The 14,039-nt window shown below is 39.7% G+C and overlaps 1 protein-coding gene across 3 annotated transcripts in view; it reads right to left on the bottom strand.

The window, feature by feature from the left end:
* The window catches only part of LOC111864560 (cytochrome c oxidase assembly factor 6 homolog), a 35,409-nt gene that overhangs the window by 7,170 nt on the left and 14,200 nt on the right, over positions 1–14,039 (bottom strand). The window contains exons 2-4 of one of the 3 annotated variants that reach the window (XM_023851917.2): positions 11,854–11,922; positions 4,573–4,722; positions 1,565–1,644 (exon numbers count right to left, since the gene is read on the bottom strand). In XM_023851917.2, the coding sequence (XP_023707685.1) occupies positions 1,565–1,644; positions 4,573–4,716 (224 nt within the window). In that variant the 5' untranslated portion in view covers positions 4,717–4,722; positions 11,854–11,922. The other 2 variants (XM_023851909.2, XM_023851920.2) reach the window with 2 other exon arrangements.

Below are 14,039 nucleotides of genomic sequence, written 5' to 3'. Positions count from 1 at the left end.
GTATGTTAAAGGTTAAACACTATGCCATGATGGTGTATGGGGAAATGGATGCATAGATCCACATTTTCTTGACCTCGGCACTAGTTGGATGTGAGCGGTCAGCTTCACGCCCCTTCCACTTTACTCCTAGGGAAAGAGCCCCTGGTGCCTACTGTACAGGAGGTTGGGTGGACCCCACAGCCAGTCCTGATGACATTGAGAAGAGAAACTACTTCACCCTACCGGGACTTGAACTCTGATCCCTTGGTTGTCCAGCCCATAGCCAGTCGCTATCCCTACAATGTTATCCCGGTTCTTCTCCATGTATATAAGCACTGTACAGAATATATGTGACCAATAAATTCTTCTCAGTCAATCAACAATGACAGTATGGAGTACAATTCTAATGTTACAGAGACTGTCTCACCCTTGATTAGGGACTGATGTGATAGGTGCTGTCCAGACTCTGTGAACTACAAGTATTTATATATAAAATAAACAGTTCATCACCAGTTTCCTGTGACAGAAGAAGAGACAGTCTCTGAAACACCAGAAATTCATTCTATACTGTCATGGCTGATTGCCCAACAAGACTTCATAATACACTGAAATTCTCGTTTAGTGAAACTCTGGGGGAATTGGTTTTCTTACACTAAATTCAGGTTTCCACTAAAAGGGGCTTACACAATATTGTGTCAAGAAACTGTTCACCTGCTTATTACATATAACATATATAATTACATATCTGTCCATATCCAACATGTTCAGCATTTTGTATTATTACACACAAATGTCTTCTGATGGTGGCAGAAGCAAAGACCTACGAGAGTGAAAGCAGGAAATAGAAACCTTTCGTTCGTGAATAATTACAACTGAAAAGATTAAATTAAAACCATACTTTGTATTTTATTTGTAAAGTGCTGGTTTATAATATGACATTAAAATTAGAAGGCTACGATAATGCTACAAACTTTATAAAAGTTTGATCCCTTTACTACTGTAACAAGTGTCTACTGAAAATGTGAGTGTTCTTTACACAGCACATTTGCAAATTATAGAAATAAATGTCCAGATTACATTATCTTCCAAAAACTAAGAACGCAACTTCCCAATAATTTAATCTGTTACATATTTTCCTATTTTTAAGAAATCTCTACATTCTAAATGGAATTACTAATTCATAACATTTTTGTAATTCGAGGCATTTCCTATAGTTCCTATGCTTAGATACCATCAAGCTTTAAAAAATGGATGGGGTTGCATTGCTGAATCTGTCAGCATTACGTTTTAAGGTATTTGAGGTTCTCACAGCAGTGACTACAAAAAGTTCTACCTTCTTGCATATAACAATGTGCAGTCCAGTGAAAGTCAACTGATGTTTAGGAAGAAGATATCACCATCATCAGGGTCAAGGAGTAACCCATGCTTGCTCCCTGCTTCATGCTGGTTTCTTGCTTTGACCATGAGGATGGAAGTGATATGTTCCTCTGAAACACTGGCTTTCATGAGATAACAACATATTATATCATAGAAGATACAATTCTTCACGATGTTTTGACTTTAGGAACTTAATGGCGAACCTCACTTGTCCAGAGGCTCATACCCCTCTTTCTCTATGTGTGCTTTGAACTTCAGGTAGTCTCTTTTCCGGTCGAAGTGCTTCACCTGAAAACAAGGAAGTGTGATTACTTCTTACAATATATTTCATTTAGCAACAATGTAGGTTACACAGAAAAAACATTAAAAATTATAACAATGGCAACATTAGGCTGAAGACTGATTGACAAGACAGCTGTTCAGAAATTATGGATTCCAGTGCAAGATGAAATGTTCTTAAGTATTTGATATTAAGAAGTCACCAAAGGAGAACTAATAACACCATGTAGTGTCCTTGAGGAGTTATAGCTGCTCAGCTAATAAGTCAGTTCTCTACCCTCCACGGAACCTGAAGTTCGTTTTTAATGGACTATTTTATGATGCTTTCAGTATCAGAGACTATACAGCAACAAACGATAGGATGCTCAATGAATGATGGAATGGAAAGAATTTGGAAGTAGTAGTTGTCGCCTAATTGAGGTACTGTCTCTGCATTTGCCTGGAGGGACTGAGGAAAACCATTAGAAACATCAGACAGGACAGTCATTGTCCCAGCTGAGATCTAATCTAAGCTCCTCCCTATAAAGTCTAGAGAATTACCACTACATCAACTTGCTTGACACCTGATGGTTCACTGCCATGCCCTGCCAATGCACCCTATCCTGAGATAAATGGCTTGCCAGTATGTGTGGAGTGGCAGGTTGTGGGTTTGACAGTGGTTTTCCCGCCACCTGTGTGTGTTGTCCTGACACCTTGGGCTGTCTGTGTGAGGCCTGATTGTATGTTTTATTGGACTGGGGACGAGTGATGTGTGGTCATCATGAAATTGTAATTTTGTAATTTTATAAATGTAATGTTTTTATATGTTGGATTTATTATATATGTTTAAGCTATATGATCAAAATATTCTGTTGCTTTTGATGGAAACTTTTATCTTAAATTTTAATCAATGATAAATCTGAATGTATTATGCTAGAGAGAAATTGTATTATGATGTAAACATATATTGTCTTATTTTATAAGTCTTCTTGACAATTGCTTAAAGAGTATTAGCAAGATAAATTGACACAATTCTGTATCTAAGGCTTTTGCCTACTATAGATGTAATGTAATAAGGAAGAAATAATAATAACAACAACAACAACAACAACAACAATAATAATAATAATAATGAATCCAGTCTGCACCTCATATGCATTTCTTCAAGAACTATTTTAATATTATTCTCCCATCTAGTTTTCTGTCTCCCAGGTGGTACCTTCCAGTTAGGTTTTCCAAATAAAATTCTGTATGCATTTCTTACCTCTCAAATCCTCGATTTGATCACTTTAATACTCATAACTTATGGTGAGGAGCAAAAATTACAAACTTCCTCATTATCACTTCAAAACAGGATTGAGCAATAAGAGCATCTGGTATGAAACATGAACTTACTATCTACTTTCGGTTTCACATTCTGCACAGACCACAACTGTAGAACATATGCGTGCAGAAATAACATTTTGTGTTAGGAAATTGGTTTAGTGTTAATACGAATTTTTTGGTTATTAAATCTGATCATGCAGACACCAGACTCTATTAGGCCTGCTGAGGAATGTTACTTAAACATCATTACAAGAGCATGACAATTTGAACTACATTCACAATATACAGGTATTCCTCATTCTATGAACACTTGATTTTCATTATGAGGAAATGTGTTGATTTGTACCTATTTTTCAATTAAAAAATTTTGTTTCCATACGAAAAGCGATTTATGTTCATAGGTCTGTCGATTTTTATGTGGAAAGTAGGGGAATTTCACTTTTGATTTACCAATTTTCACCTTAAAACAGTTTCCATGCAACTAATTATCTTCATAAACTCAGGGATACCTGCATCTTATTCACCAAAAAGAGAAGAAAAAAACAATAAATTCAGTGAAATGTGATGCAAGACAGAAATATTAGCTTAAAATATAGGGTGATTCATTCAGAGAAGGTCCTGAACTGGTAATTATAAATCACACAACAATTTACAGATGAAAACAAAACTTGGCAGTACTGTGTACTCTGCAACACTGACTCCACGCCTGTCTGGTTCATGTCATTTCCTTCAGTCTGTGATTCCATGTATTGTGTGGCAGAATAATGTATATGACTAGTACCAAGTTTTCCTCATAAGCTTGCAATGGATTATGGGTTACTTCAAACACTGTCATGCAGTTTTCAGAAACCATTTCCATACTGCAGCAACAGCAAAGAGCATTATGCAGAATACAGTATGAAAACCGGAGACTTGAGGAAACTTGCAGACACAGCATGAAGAAAGGTCAGCCAAAAATGACAAGTAATACAGTGAAGGATGTGTGGCAGTGGCTCCTGGCATCGAAACTGTCATAACTGGCCCCATTTTCTTCAATATGACTGTCAACATTAATGTCTACCTCAGCATTCTGCAAGAGTCTGTGAATCACTGGATGACCAGGAACTGACATTCAGTTCTTTTCAATAGGACAAGGTAACATGTCACAATTTTAACTGGGCCTTGGAAAGAGAAGTTGAATTTTTTGGGTGAGAGGATTATTTCAAAAGGACTTTGACCACCCAGGTCTCCAGACATGACTCCAGTGAGCTTCTTGTGAATACTGCTGAAGGGTATGGTGTTTAAAATCAAACCTCATACTGTTGATGACCTGAAAAGAAGCATTATCAACAAAACTGCTGCAACACAGCCTACCATCCTGGATGCCAAAATTTGTGAACATGGAGAGTTGTGTCAGCCTGACTACCCAGGCAAAAGAAAACCAATTTCAACATCATGTATAATCAAACTCTCTTCACACCTACCGAGGTATGTAATCACCAAGTTTCCTATCATCAGTAAATTATTGCACAATCTATATAATAAGATGGGCTTTCTCCAAGTGAATCACCTTATAGCAACCTTTCTGCATTTTAATATTTTCAGAATTGCCATCTCTTATTCATAGACTTTGCAGGTGAAAAGACAACTTACCCACTGTGTTGGACAGGAATTCTCATAAGCCTGCCTTAATTTCAAGCAACGCTCACGCTCCTCTGTGTTTCTATCAAGGCAATCCCAATAGCGATCACGAGAGTCCCAGCACTTTTGTCGCTCAGCTTTAGATATAAAGGACATGGCAACCTATGGAATAAACGAAAAGACAGGACATGAATGTCAAGTCAGAAAAATGGCAGAGTAGACTAAATCTTTTCTATAAAGGTAAAGTTGGTCCTGTGTTTGAAAAATTGAGCACTACACCATGAGGGTGTATGGGGGAGTGGATGTATAAATCCACAATTTCTTTACCTCAGCACTAGCTGGAGGTGAGTGGTAAGCTTCACGCCCTGGCTGCTATACCCCCAGGTAAAGAGCCCGCAGTACCCACTGGATACGAGGTTGGGTGGACCCCAGAGATGGTCTTGACAACTTGGAGAAGAGAAAATTCTTGACCCTACCAGGATTCGAACTCCGATCTCTCGGCTGTCCACCCCATAGCCAGTCACTATACCAACTATGCTATTCCAGCTCCTGATTAAATCTTTTCTATTCACATTATAACTGTTATAAAAAGTTTAAAGATAAATCTTTCAATACAACTCTGGAACCATCTTGTAAAAATTTAAAAGCATGTGGTTTATTTTATGCATGGCTTTCAAAAATAATGTTTTTGTGATGGAAGTCTGTACTGTTTCACATAGGTGACATCTTTATTTTCAAAACCTCACATCTAAAAGGCTGGCCTACAATGCCCTAACACAAACCTGATTTATGGATACACCTATCCCACAACTTCAATTCGTTGGCCTTTTTTTAAGCAATTTTAGCCCTACTGTCAATGAAATGAGGTTGCCTACAGAGTATCGTTTAAAAAACACGAGTTAAGACATCACCCCAGAATAACTAAAAAGAATATGAGAAAAACTAGAAACACTGCTGTTATCTGACATAATACCTTATCCCTTAAAGCTGTAATATCTATGCGGTCCATGCTGAGGCTATGTAACAATATCAACCAGTTAGCAGTTGCAGTTTTTGAAAGTTACTTTACTCTTCAGTTAGTTGAGAGTCAACAGTTGAGCTTGCTGAGAAACAGTCATTAACTGGTAAGGATATGAGCATGAAGGCAGGGGGCACTGCTGAAATCCATTACCAGGCAATTAGTGGTGAAGATACAGCACACTGGTATGACTTAATGTGTGCTGTACAGTATATGAATTAGGGACAGCATTATAATTACTTGTAGTTATGATTTATAAGTGTTCAATAAATCAAATTACCAATCCAAACCCCGTGTCTAGTTACTAAATTGTGGCAACTGGTGTCGGAAGTGAGATTAATTGGATTGGAAACCACATGGCAGATAATCATGGTGGTATTCGAACGTCTGGCAGCTATAGCAGAAAATATGGAGGCCTGTCTAGAAAAGGAGGAGGCCTGACCAGAAGCAACAAAGGTCCGTCTAGAAAAGATGAAGACATTGACAGATGCTGATCGAGTGGAGCAGAAAGTCCGCTGAGAAGAGCTGGAGGCCTATCTAGGAAACAGTGAGGTCAGCCAGGAAAAGTTACAGGCCAAGAAGAAGGCATATCCAGAAATGACGGGAGCCAACCAGGAAGAGTCCGAGACCAATCTCGAAGAGATAGAAGCTGCAGCAGAGTATAGCTCTAGTACTTAGAGGTGACGGTCCTCCGACGTGGGGTAGGAGAAGTATTGGTAGTGTCAAGGAGAGTTCCAGCATGCCGACAAGTGTGGCGGGGAATGCAGTTCAGGCGTTCTCAAAAAGAAATAACTTCTTACCTCATTGTGTTGCATAGTGATGGTGGTTTATTCTCGTTGATGTTCACACATCCGATGTTAAGTTTTAAGTGCCGAATGGCAGACTATTATGCACTATACACTATTATACACTTTTCACTGTTATATACATGAAGAGTTTATTTACATATTACACGGGTCTATTCTAAAGGGGCAACACCGGCAATGTCTGATTATTTTTTGTTTTCTTCTAGTGAAACCCCAGTTTCAAAATAATTTTTTTCAATGTGGAGATGCAACCCTGAAAATCTAACGTTTTCTTCAACTTTTTGTGAATTTTTTTCAGGGTATGTCTCCGTTTTTCAACTATGTAGGAGTCATTAATTGTTCTTCGCACCACAGACTCGTTAAAGTTGTCCAAAGTGGCTAGTGGAGATTTCCTAGGTGTTTCTTTATGGGGTGTCGAAAAGGAAGTGGAAGCCCCAGATTCGATATTTTTGTTTCTCTTATTATTCTTCTGACACTACTTTCCAATACACCTGTTGCCTTTGCTACTTCCACTCCTACGTTTTTCACTGTAATTGTTGGCCGAGCCTCTTTCATATACTTATATACATTACTAACAGTTTCTCTTGATTGTGAATGCAACACTTTTACACTCAATTTACTGTGTGTAGGTGACATGTTAAAAGAGATAGAAAAAATGTACAAATATGAATAAAGAAAAAAGAAAATCAACAAATAAAAATAAATAATAAAATAAAATACTGTTACGTGTCACCACTTGACTACTGGGCCCAATACTGACTTCTTGCTATCTTCTGTCTCTTTAGCTCTCAGCTTATGTACGTGTTCTGTGGATGGGATACCAGACACCATTCCTCACTGTTTCACTTCTACTGTCCGCTGTTATCTAACAGGCTCAATGAACTCTCTGTAGTTCATTTCTGGGGAGACGTGTTCGTTGCTTCTGCATTGTCTACGCAACGGCTCCATGTTCTTTGCATTACCATGGAAGTGCCTATTCCAAACTCATGTGTTCAGCAATCCGTTGCCTCGGGAGAGCTCCTTCGCGACAGTCTGTTTGTATTCGATTTGTCGCTGTTGGAACTCAACAATTTCCATTGAAGCCATTGTGCTGCAATGGACGTAAGGTAACGAGTCACAATATTTATATAGTAATTAGAGAATAATACACTCAAATACGACTCCAAGAGTCAAAACTTTTTAACTTGACTGTACAAGGAAGAATACTCTTCAGACTTCAACTTGCACTGAATGTAGACGAATGACTAATCACAACACCCTTCAACTTTCACGGATGGACCTACCCATCCACGGCGCAATTTTTCCTGCACTGTCAGCTCTAAGTATTAGAGCTATACTATAAATTGGCACCATACATAAAAGCCATACATGTGCTTACCACCATATAAGGCCAGGCTTCCGATGTTATACATGAAGGCCCTAAAGGACTGACATACGAGGTGACTATCGGGGTACTGGAGGACCGAGTTGGGAACCAACATCTGGCCACAGGGTAAGGAAACCAGCTAAAAGAAAAAGAAAACTTGAATCTACGCTAAGTCCCTGCAGGAGGTTGCCACCTCCACCGAGGAGCTGACCCACTGTGCATTTCCTGCCCTACCCAAAAATCACAGTCATTGGGAAACACGCATGACAATTGTTTATGGGATAAGAGTCTGAGGCATAAATCGGTATGTACTTCTACAAGATGAGAAAACACACCACAAGACCATTGGGCTGATCCTAGAGATGGAGATCATAAAGCTAGTATTTGGGTCTTCCATCAGGCTCCAGAAAATAAGTGATAAGAAATTGTGGAGGAACCAGCTCCCTTCCAAATGAAGAGATCAGTAACAGCTTATGTCCTGGCACCGTAGGATCACTGGCCACTTCTGAGAGTTTTGTCCCCACAGACTGGGAGAAGAAATGGAAACATGCCTACAGGCTACTCCAGATGAGCAGCCTTAAGGAGGGATCAATGTGACATGATGACTGAAGAAGAAGGCCACTGCTTGGTAACACCTAATAAACACATATCTGTGGCAATGGATATGTACGCAACAATAGATGAACTGCTGGAAGCAGTGCTTTCTATCTGGTCTGCCCGAGGCTATATAACAAGGACACTGGCCAGTTAGCAGTTCATTGAAAGTCTGTTCAGTCTTCAGTTAGCTGAGAGTCAACAGTTGAGTTAGCTGTGAGGCAGTCACCAGCCGGTAAAGACGTGAGCATGGATAGTAGAAGACACTCCTGGGATACATTATCAGGCAACAAATGGTGAATGCATAGCAAAGTGAGAAGACTTAGCATGTGCTGTGGTGAGAAATAGAATGTGTGAACTAGTAAGAGTGTTATAATTATGTGTAGTTATGATTTGTAAGACTTCAATAAATCCAACAACTGATCCAAATGCCTTGTTTAGTCACTAACACTTCACAACACAAATGCAACTCAGGAAGAAACATACACTCAAATGGGGTTTTGAGGGTTGTGTCATAATAAATTATGATTTAAAATTGTTTCTGTTTCAAAACAATTTATAGGAAATGCATCCCTACTTAACTTTAGAGTTTGGTCTTTAAATTGAATTTGTCAATGGCCTGGCAGACTATAGACTAGTTTCCTTGATATTACTCTGGAGTGCCCTGCAGTAAATACGCAAAACTAAACATTTAAGGGTATTATCTTCTAGGATGCGAAGAGTACTAACTTCTTGGATCTAGTGACGTGTAGTTTAGTAGAAGTACATCAATGTTCCAGAAGAATGTACTGCCTCCATCTTCAAGGCAAAAAAGTAAGCCAAGCAAGTCATCCAGCAAGATGAAGAAGTACCTATGAAGAATAATATCCTCTGGTATGCAATACCATGTAGACTGGTAGATATCCACTGATGTTTTGGAGGAACGTGCTGCCTCAAATTTGGGGATCAAAGATTAAGCCATGAAGAAGAAACCAGCAACAAACAAGCGGCCAGCACAGTCCATGCAGAGTACTATCTTCTGGTATTTGATGCAGTATAGTCCAGTAAACGTGAAATGCTGTGTAGCCTGGTAGAGGTGCAAGAATGTTTCAGAGGAACATAATGCCTCCATCTTCAGGGTCACAGGGCATGTTAAGCAAGAAAATAGCATGATTCAGGCACAAAGCAGAGCCTATAAAGAGTATTATCTTCTGCACTCTGGAAGAGGTCCACCTACATTTCCAAGGAATGCACACCAGCAGAAGTTTACTGACATTTGGGAAGAAAGTACTGCCTCCATCTTCATGTATGAAGGGTACATCAAGCAAGAAACCAATAAGAAGCAGGCACCAAGCTCAGTTCTCTGGCATCCCCTTCTGTTAGGCTGGGGCCACATGAGCGCACAAAATGAGTCCCTTGTAACGAACACCATCACGTCCATTGTAGAAATAAACAAGAGGCAAATGCTACGCTTACTTCTGGCTCCATTGCAGACAAAAAAACTACACACCACATTCTGCAACTGTGTGGTGTCCTCAGCAACATCCGTCATAAAGTACGTTTGTTGCAACGGACATACTTCATGTGCTCGTGTAGACGGGGCCTTAGGTCCCACTACCCTATAACAATCAATTTTCTTTTTTGTCAGATCACTGAACAAGCCAAGTGAAAAAAGCAGCAGCCCATATATATCTTATGTTCATGTCCTTTGATGTCCTCTGTCAGTTGTTTTACAGTTTTATGTGCTGCTGTCATATATGCAATCACATCTGTCCTGTAATTCCCTAAGTAGATGTCCATATAATATGTGCAGCCAGGCATGTCACATAATTTATAAATTTTTACTCCAAAACATGCATTCCACTTCTCACTTCCTGAACAAGTTTCAATGAAACACAGCTCCTCCTCACTCAGATAAATTATGTCCTATATATTGTAATAAGGTAAATTCTGTCTCCTTTTAGATACATTTGCAGGGAAGTAGTACAACAAATAGCAGGCACTCTTCCACAATAACAAGTCCATACAGCGTAGACACTGATTGCTAACTAAGAAACATTTCCAGGATAGCCTACATTATAATCTCTTTGGCTGCACAAAGGCAGCATATGAAGTGACAAACACAAGACACTATACAACACACATGTGCATGTCTTGCACGTAATCAAACTGCTTTGTAATATTGTGGGTTTAGAATGAATGGTATCTACCATTAGAGGCAAGTTGTAAAAAATTTATCAAATGGCAGAAGCACTATCTCTCTACTGACCTTCAGAGAGCAGAAAATAAATCATTAGCATGAAGCAGATGTCATCCACTACAGCCAGGATTTCAAGCAGTGGCTTACACTATGTTTCCCATCAAAGAGCTTAACCCCCAGGTCCAGCTTCTCCAGAACTTCCTGGGACTCCTGAAAACTCCCTATCTACACCACCAACAGCAAATCTACCCATACAGACACTTGGAGGGAGCATCACACCACACACTGGATCATGGGAGATCCATGATAACTTTCTTAACAGATCTAAAGTGATCTGTGACGAGCCCATCCAGGTCTACAACAACTCTGTTCTCCAAGATAATGGCTACTCCCTCCAGGACATCAACAAAGCAACCAAGGCCAGATTCACCAACAAAAATGACATGAAGAGAGACAAAACAGGAAGCATATACATACATACATATCACAAATACTACTGAAAACATCTCCAGGCTGAAGGGGAAAAAAAAACATTCAGACAATTCAGAAAGCATTTAACAAAATGGCATGTGCTTCGGGTTCAACAAGGAAAGGATACTGATGATAAAAAATAAGGTATTTACTTGTGTACCCACTGGTCAAATGGGCAGTCACATATTCCCACATGCCAAAGTCATTCAAAATACATGTACCGTACACCACTGCAGATTCACAGACTGGGTCCAGGTACTTATAAGAGTTAAAAAGCAGGATGCTGGAAGTGACTCTAATGGCACAACATCCATACAAATTTATGTGAAAATTGGTTAACTGCTTCAGAAGTTGGAAAGGGGGGATACACACTCACAGGCAGCTTGGTGACCTACAAATCTACCTTTTCCTATTAAGAAAGGAAAACTATGCTAAAAAATAGAGATCCTACACCACTTGAGACTCCAGTTTTAAATGTAAATGAAAAAAGTTTAACTTACACCTTAACCACTGTCAATTTAAAAACAGCAAACTTCTAAATATTGGTAAATTTATGCAGTGTAGCAAATATAATTTAAATTTCACTGGTGGAGATCTGGATTCAACAAAAATTTTCTATGAAATTCATTTCTTAAAGAATAGAATGCTTTCAACCAAATCTCAGCACTAGATTAATTCAGACACTTTCAAACAAAAATAAAGTATTTATAAACAATCCGATAAATGTATACAGACCTGAATGTATTTAATGGATATCAAGAAACAACCACACCACTTGCTGATGTACACACAACAAATTCAGCGTTTCACCTTGAAATTTGCACTCTAACTGAAAGCGAACTGAGTGTATCTTCCATACCTTGAAACACACTGGATGCTTGCTGCCAGGTCTGATGCTGGCCAAGAACCACTGGGAACAGCACAACCTCTGCAACAGCCAATGGTATTGGTAGCTGGTTTGGGAACTGAGCCAATCCTGTGGGAGTATGTCAACTTCAGTACCAAGTGAATGGATCTGAAGGATGTGGGAAGCATATAAATACAACTAGCATCACCACTACAGCCAGTATTCTTAGATGGCGAATCAGAAATAGGACACTTAAAATTATTTTTAGAATGCTATATGACAATGAATTTTGTATATATATATATATATGTGCAAAGAACGTAGAAGAAGGCTGTTAGTGGGGGCTAATAAGAGAAAGAATTTAGTTCTTTACTTGCAAATATAATGACTTGTAGCAGTACCAACACCCTCTTACTAAATTAAACAGAGAAATAACATAATGTAATGTGCTATATGTCGTCCATCACTGAGCAACAGCTACAATGGAAACTGTTTAGTTCCCACAGTGACAAATCAAATACCAACAGATCATTGCCTAGGAATAACCATGGCAACGAATTGTTGAAACAGCGAAAATAACGCATTCCCGCGGTAACAAGCATAGAACATGTGAAATCGAACCCTGGGTGAAGGTGTCCTCTATCCCGTCTGAAACTAGGTTATAATAGTCCAGCTCCGAAGAGTTTTTCAGTTAGTTGACAGCTGAAGTCTAGCAGCTGAGATTAACAATGCAAGAAGAATTGTGATACTGAACGTGATAATAATTGTACTTGAGTTGAGTGAAAGCGAGAGTCAAATAAATATTCGCTAAATCCAATACCTGCGTGAAGTAATTTATTACATAGGAACATAGGAAACACGCGACATTGGTTTCTCAGAAGTAGGTTACCAGTGAAACATGCAAACAACATGTAATTAAGACAAATTATTGGACTAACGCCACCTCAAGTGTTATAACACCACACGAACAAAAATGGACATACAACAGACGATGGCCAAGATGAAATGATGGGCAACAGAAAGGCCCATGGCCCGAAGGCGGAGGCTGGCCACAAAAAGTTGCTGGCCAAAATGGAGGCTGACCGAGAAGAGTAGAAAGCCTAGCAAGAAGAGATGACCCCCATGCAATAAAAGACGGACGCCAGCCACAAGGAGAAGGTGGCCAAAATCGAAACCGAAAAAGAGACGATGGCCTGCCAAGAAACGACGGAGGCACGTCTTGAAGAAACCTGAGGTGGCACAACATGGAGATGTCCCCAGGAAAGATGCCGAAATAATACCGGTCAAAGAACCGAATAAGAGGCGTAGGGACCAAAACCGCCAGAGAAAAAGGAATGAGTGCCAAAAATGACTGGCCATCGCCAGTAGTAATGACAATTCGTTTTTCCTATGCAACGGCCAACTGCTGTTGTGTTTCCATGGAAGTATCGCTTCCGGATTCACGACATGTGAGATTGCTCCCTTATAAAGGTTGTTCATCCCGAACAACCTAACGGTACTTCCCTTCCTTTATTTCCTTGGTGTTCATCTTTCGAGCGCTACCTCCGCACCCTTGGAAAAAGGGGGCGGAGGTAGCGCATGGAAGATGAACTGGTTACAACAATGTCAGAGACACATAAATATCTGAGGTGTGAATGACAGTAGAAGCACTGAAATGCGGTAAGCATGGTAACCAATAGCAAGTACTGCATACTAACAACAGAAATCATGGTAACAACAATCATAGTAGCAATGGTATCAAAAGTACGTAGGTCGTATCGAAAGTCATGAGCAACTATTTTTGCATGCAACCTGGAAACAGCAGACAAAAGAGAGTATGGTGGTAGGTGGAACCAGCTGTTGTGTTAACCTTGAGTGTCTTGTGACATCAATAGCTTGCATCACGTGACCAGTATCACTCCTAACAAAATGGCCGACAACCATATGTCCTTTCGCCAGCGTGCTATCGAATTTCTTGTGAAAGAGGAAATCCCTGCTGCAGAAATTCACCAGACACTTCAGCGTGCTTATGGAAGTGTGTGCATGGGTGCGAGCAGTGTTCGAAGATGGGTGAAACATTTTAAAGATAGGAACACCAGCATCGAAGATGAGCCTCGGAGCGGTCGTCCTTGAACAGCCTCAACTGAACGCAACAAGGAAAGAGTGGATGAGATCATTCAAGATGACAGGCGTGTGACTGTGGACACAATAGCCCAAAA

This window comes from Cryptotermes secundus, unplaced genomic scaffold, assembly GCF_002891405.2.
Source record: "Cryptotermes secundus unplaced genomic scaffold, Csec_1.0 scaffold108, whole genome shotgun sequence".
NCBI classification, from domain to species: domain Eukaryota; kingdom Metazoa; phylum Arthropoda; class Insecta; order Blattodea; family Kalotermitidae; genus Cryptotermes; species Cryptotermes secundus.
Note: the sequence above shows the minus strand (reverse complement) of the source record. Positions and strands in the feature narration are given on the sequence as shown.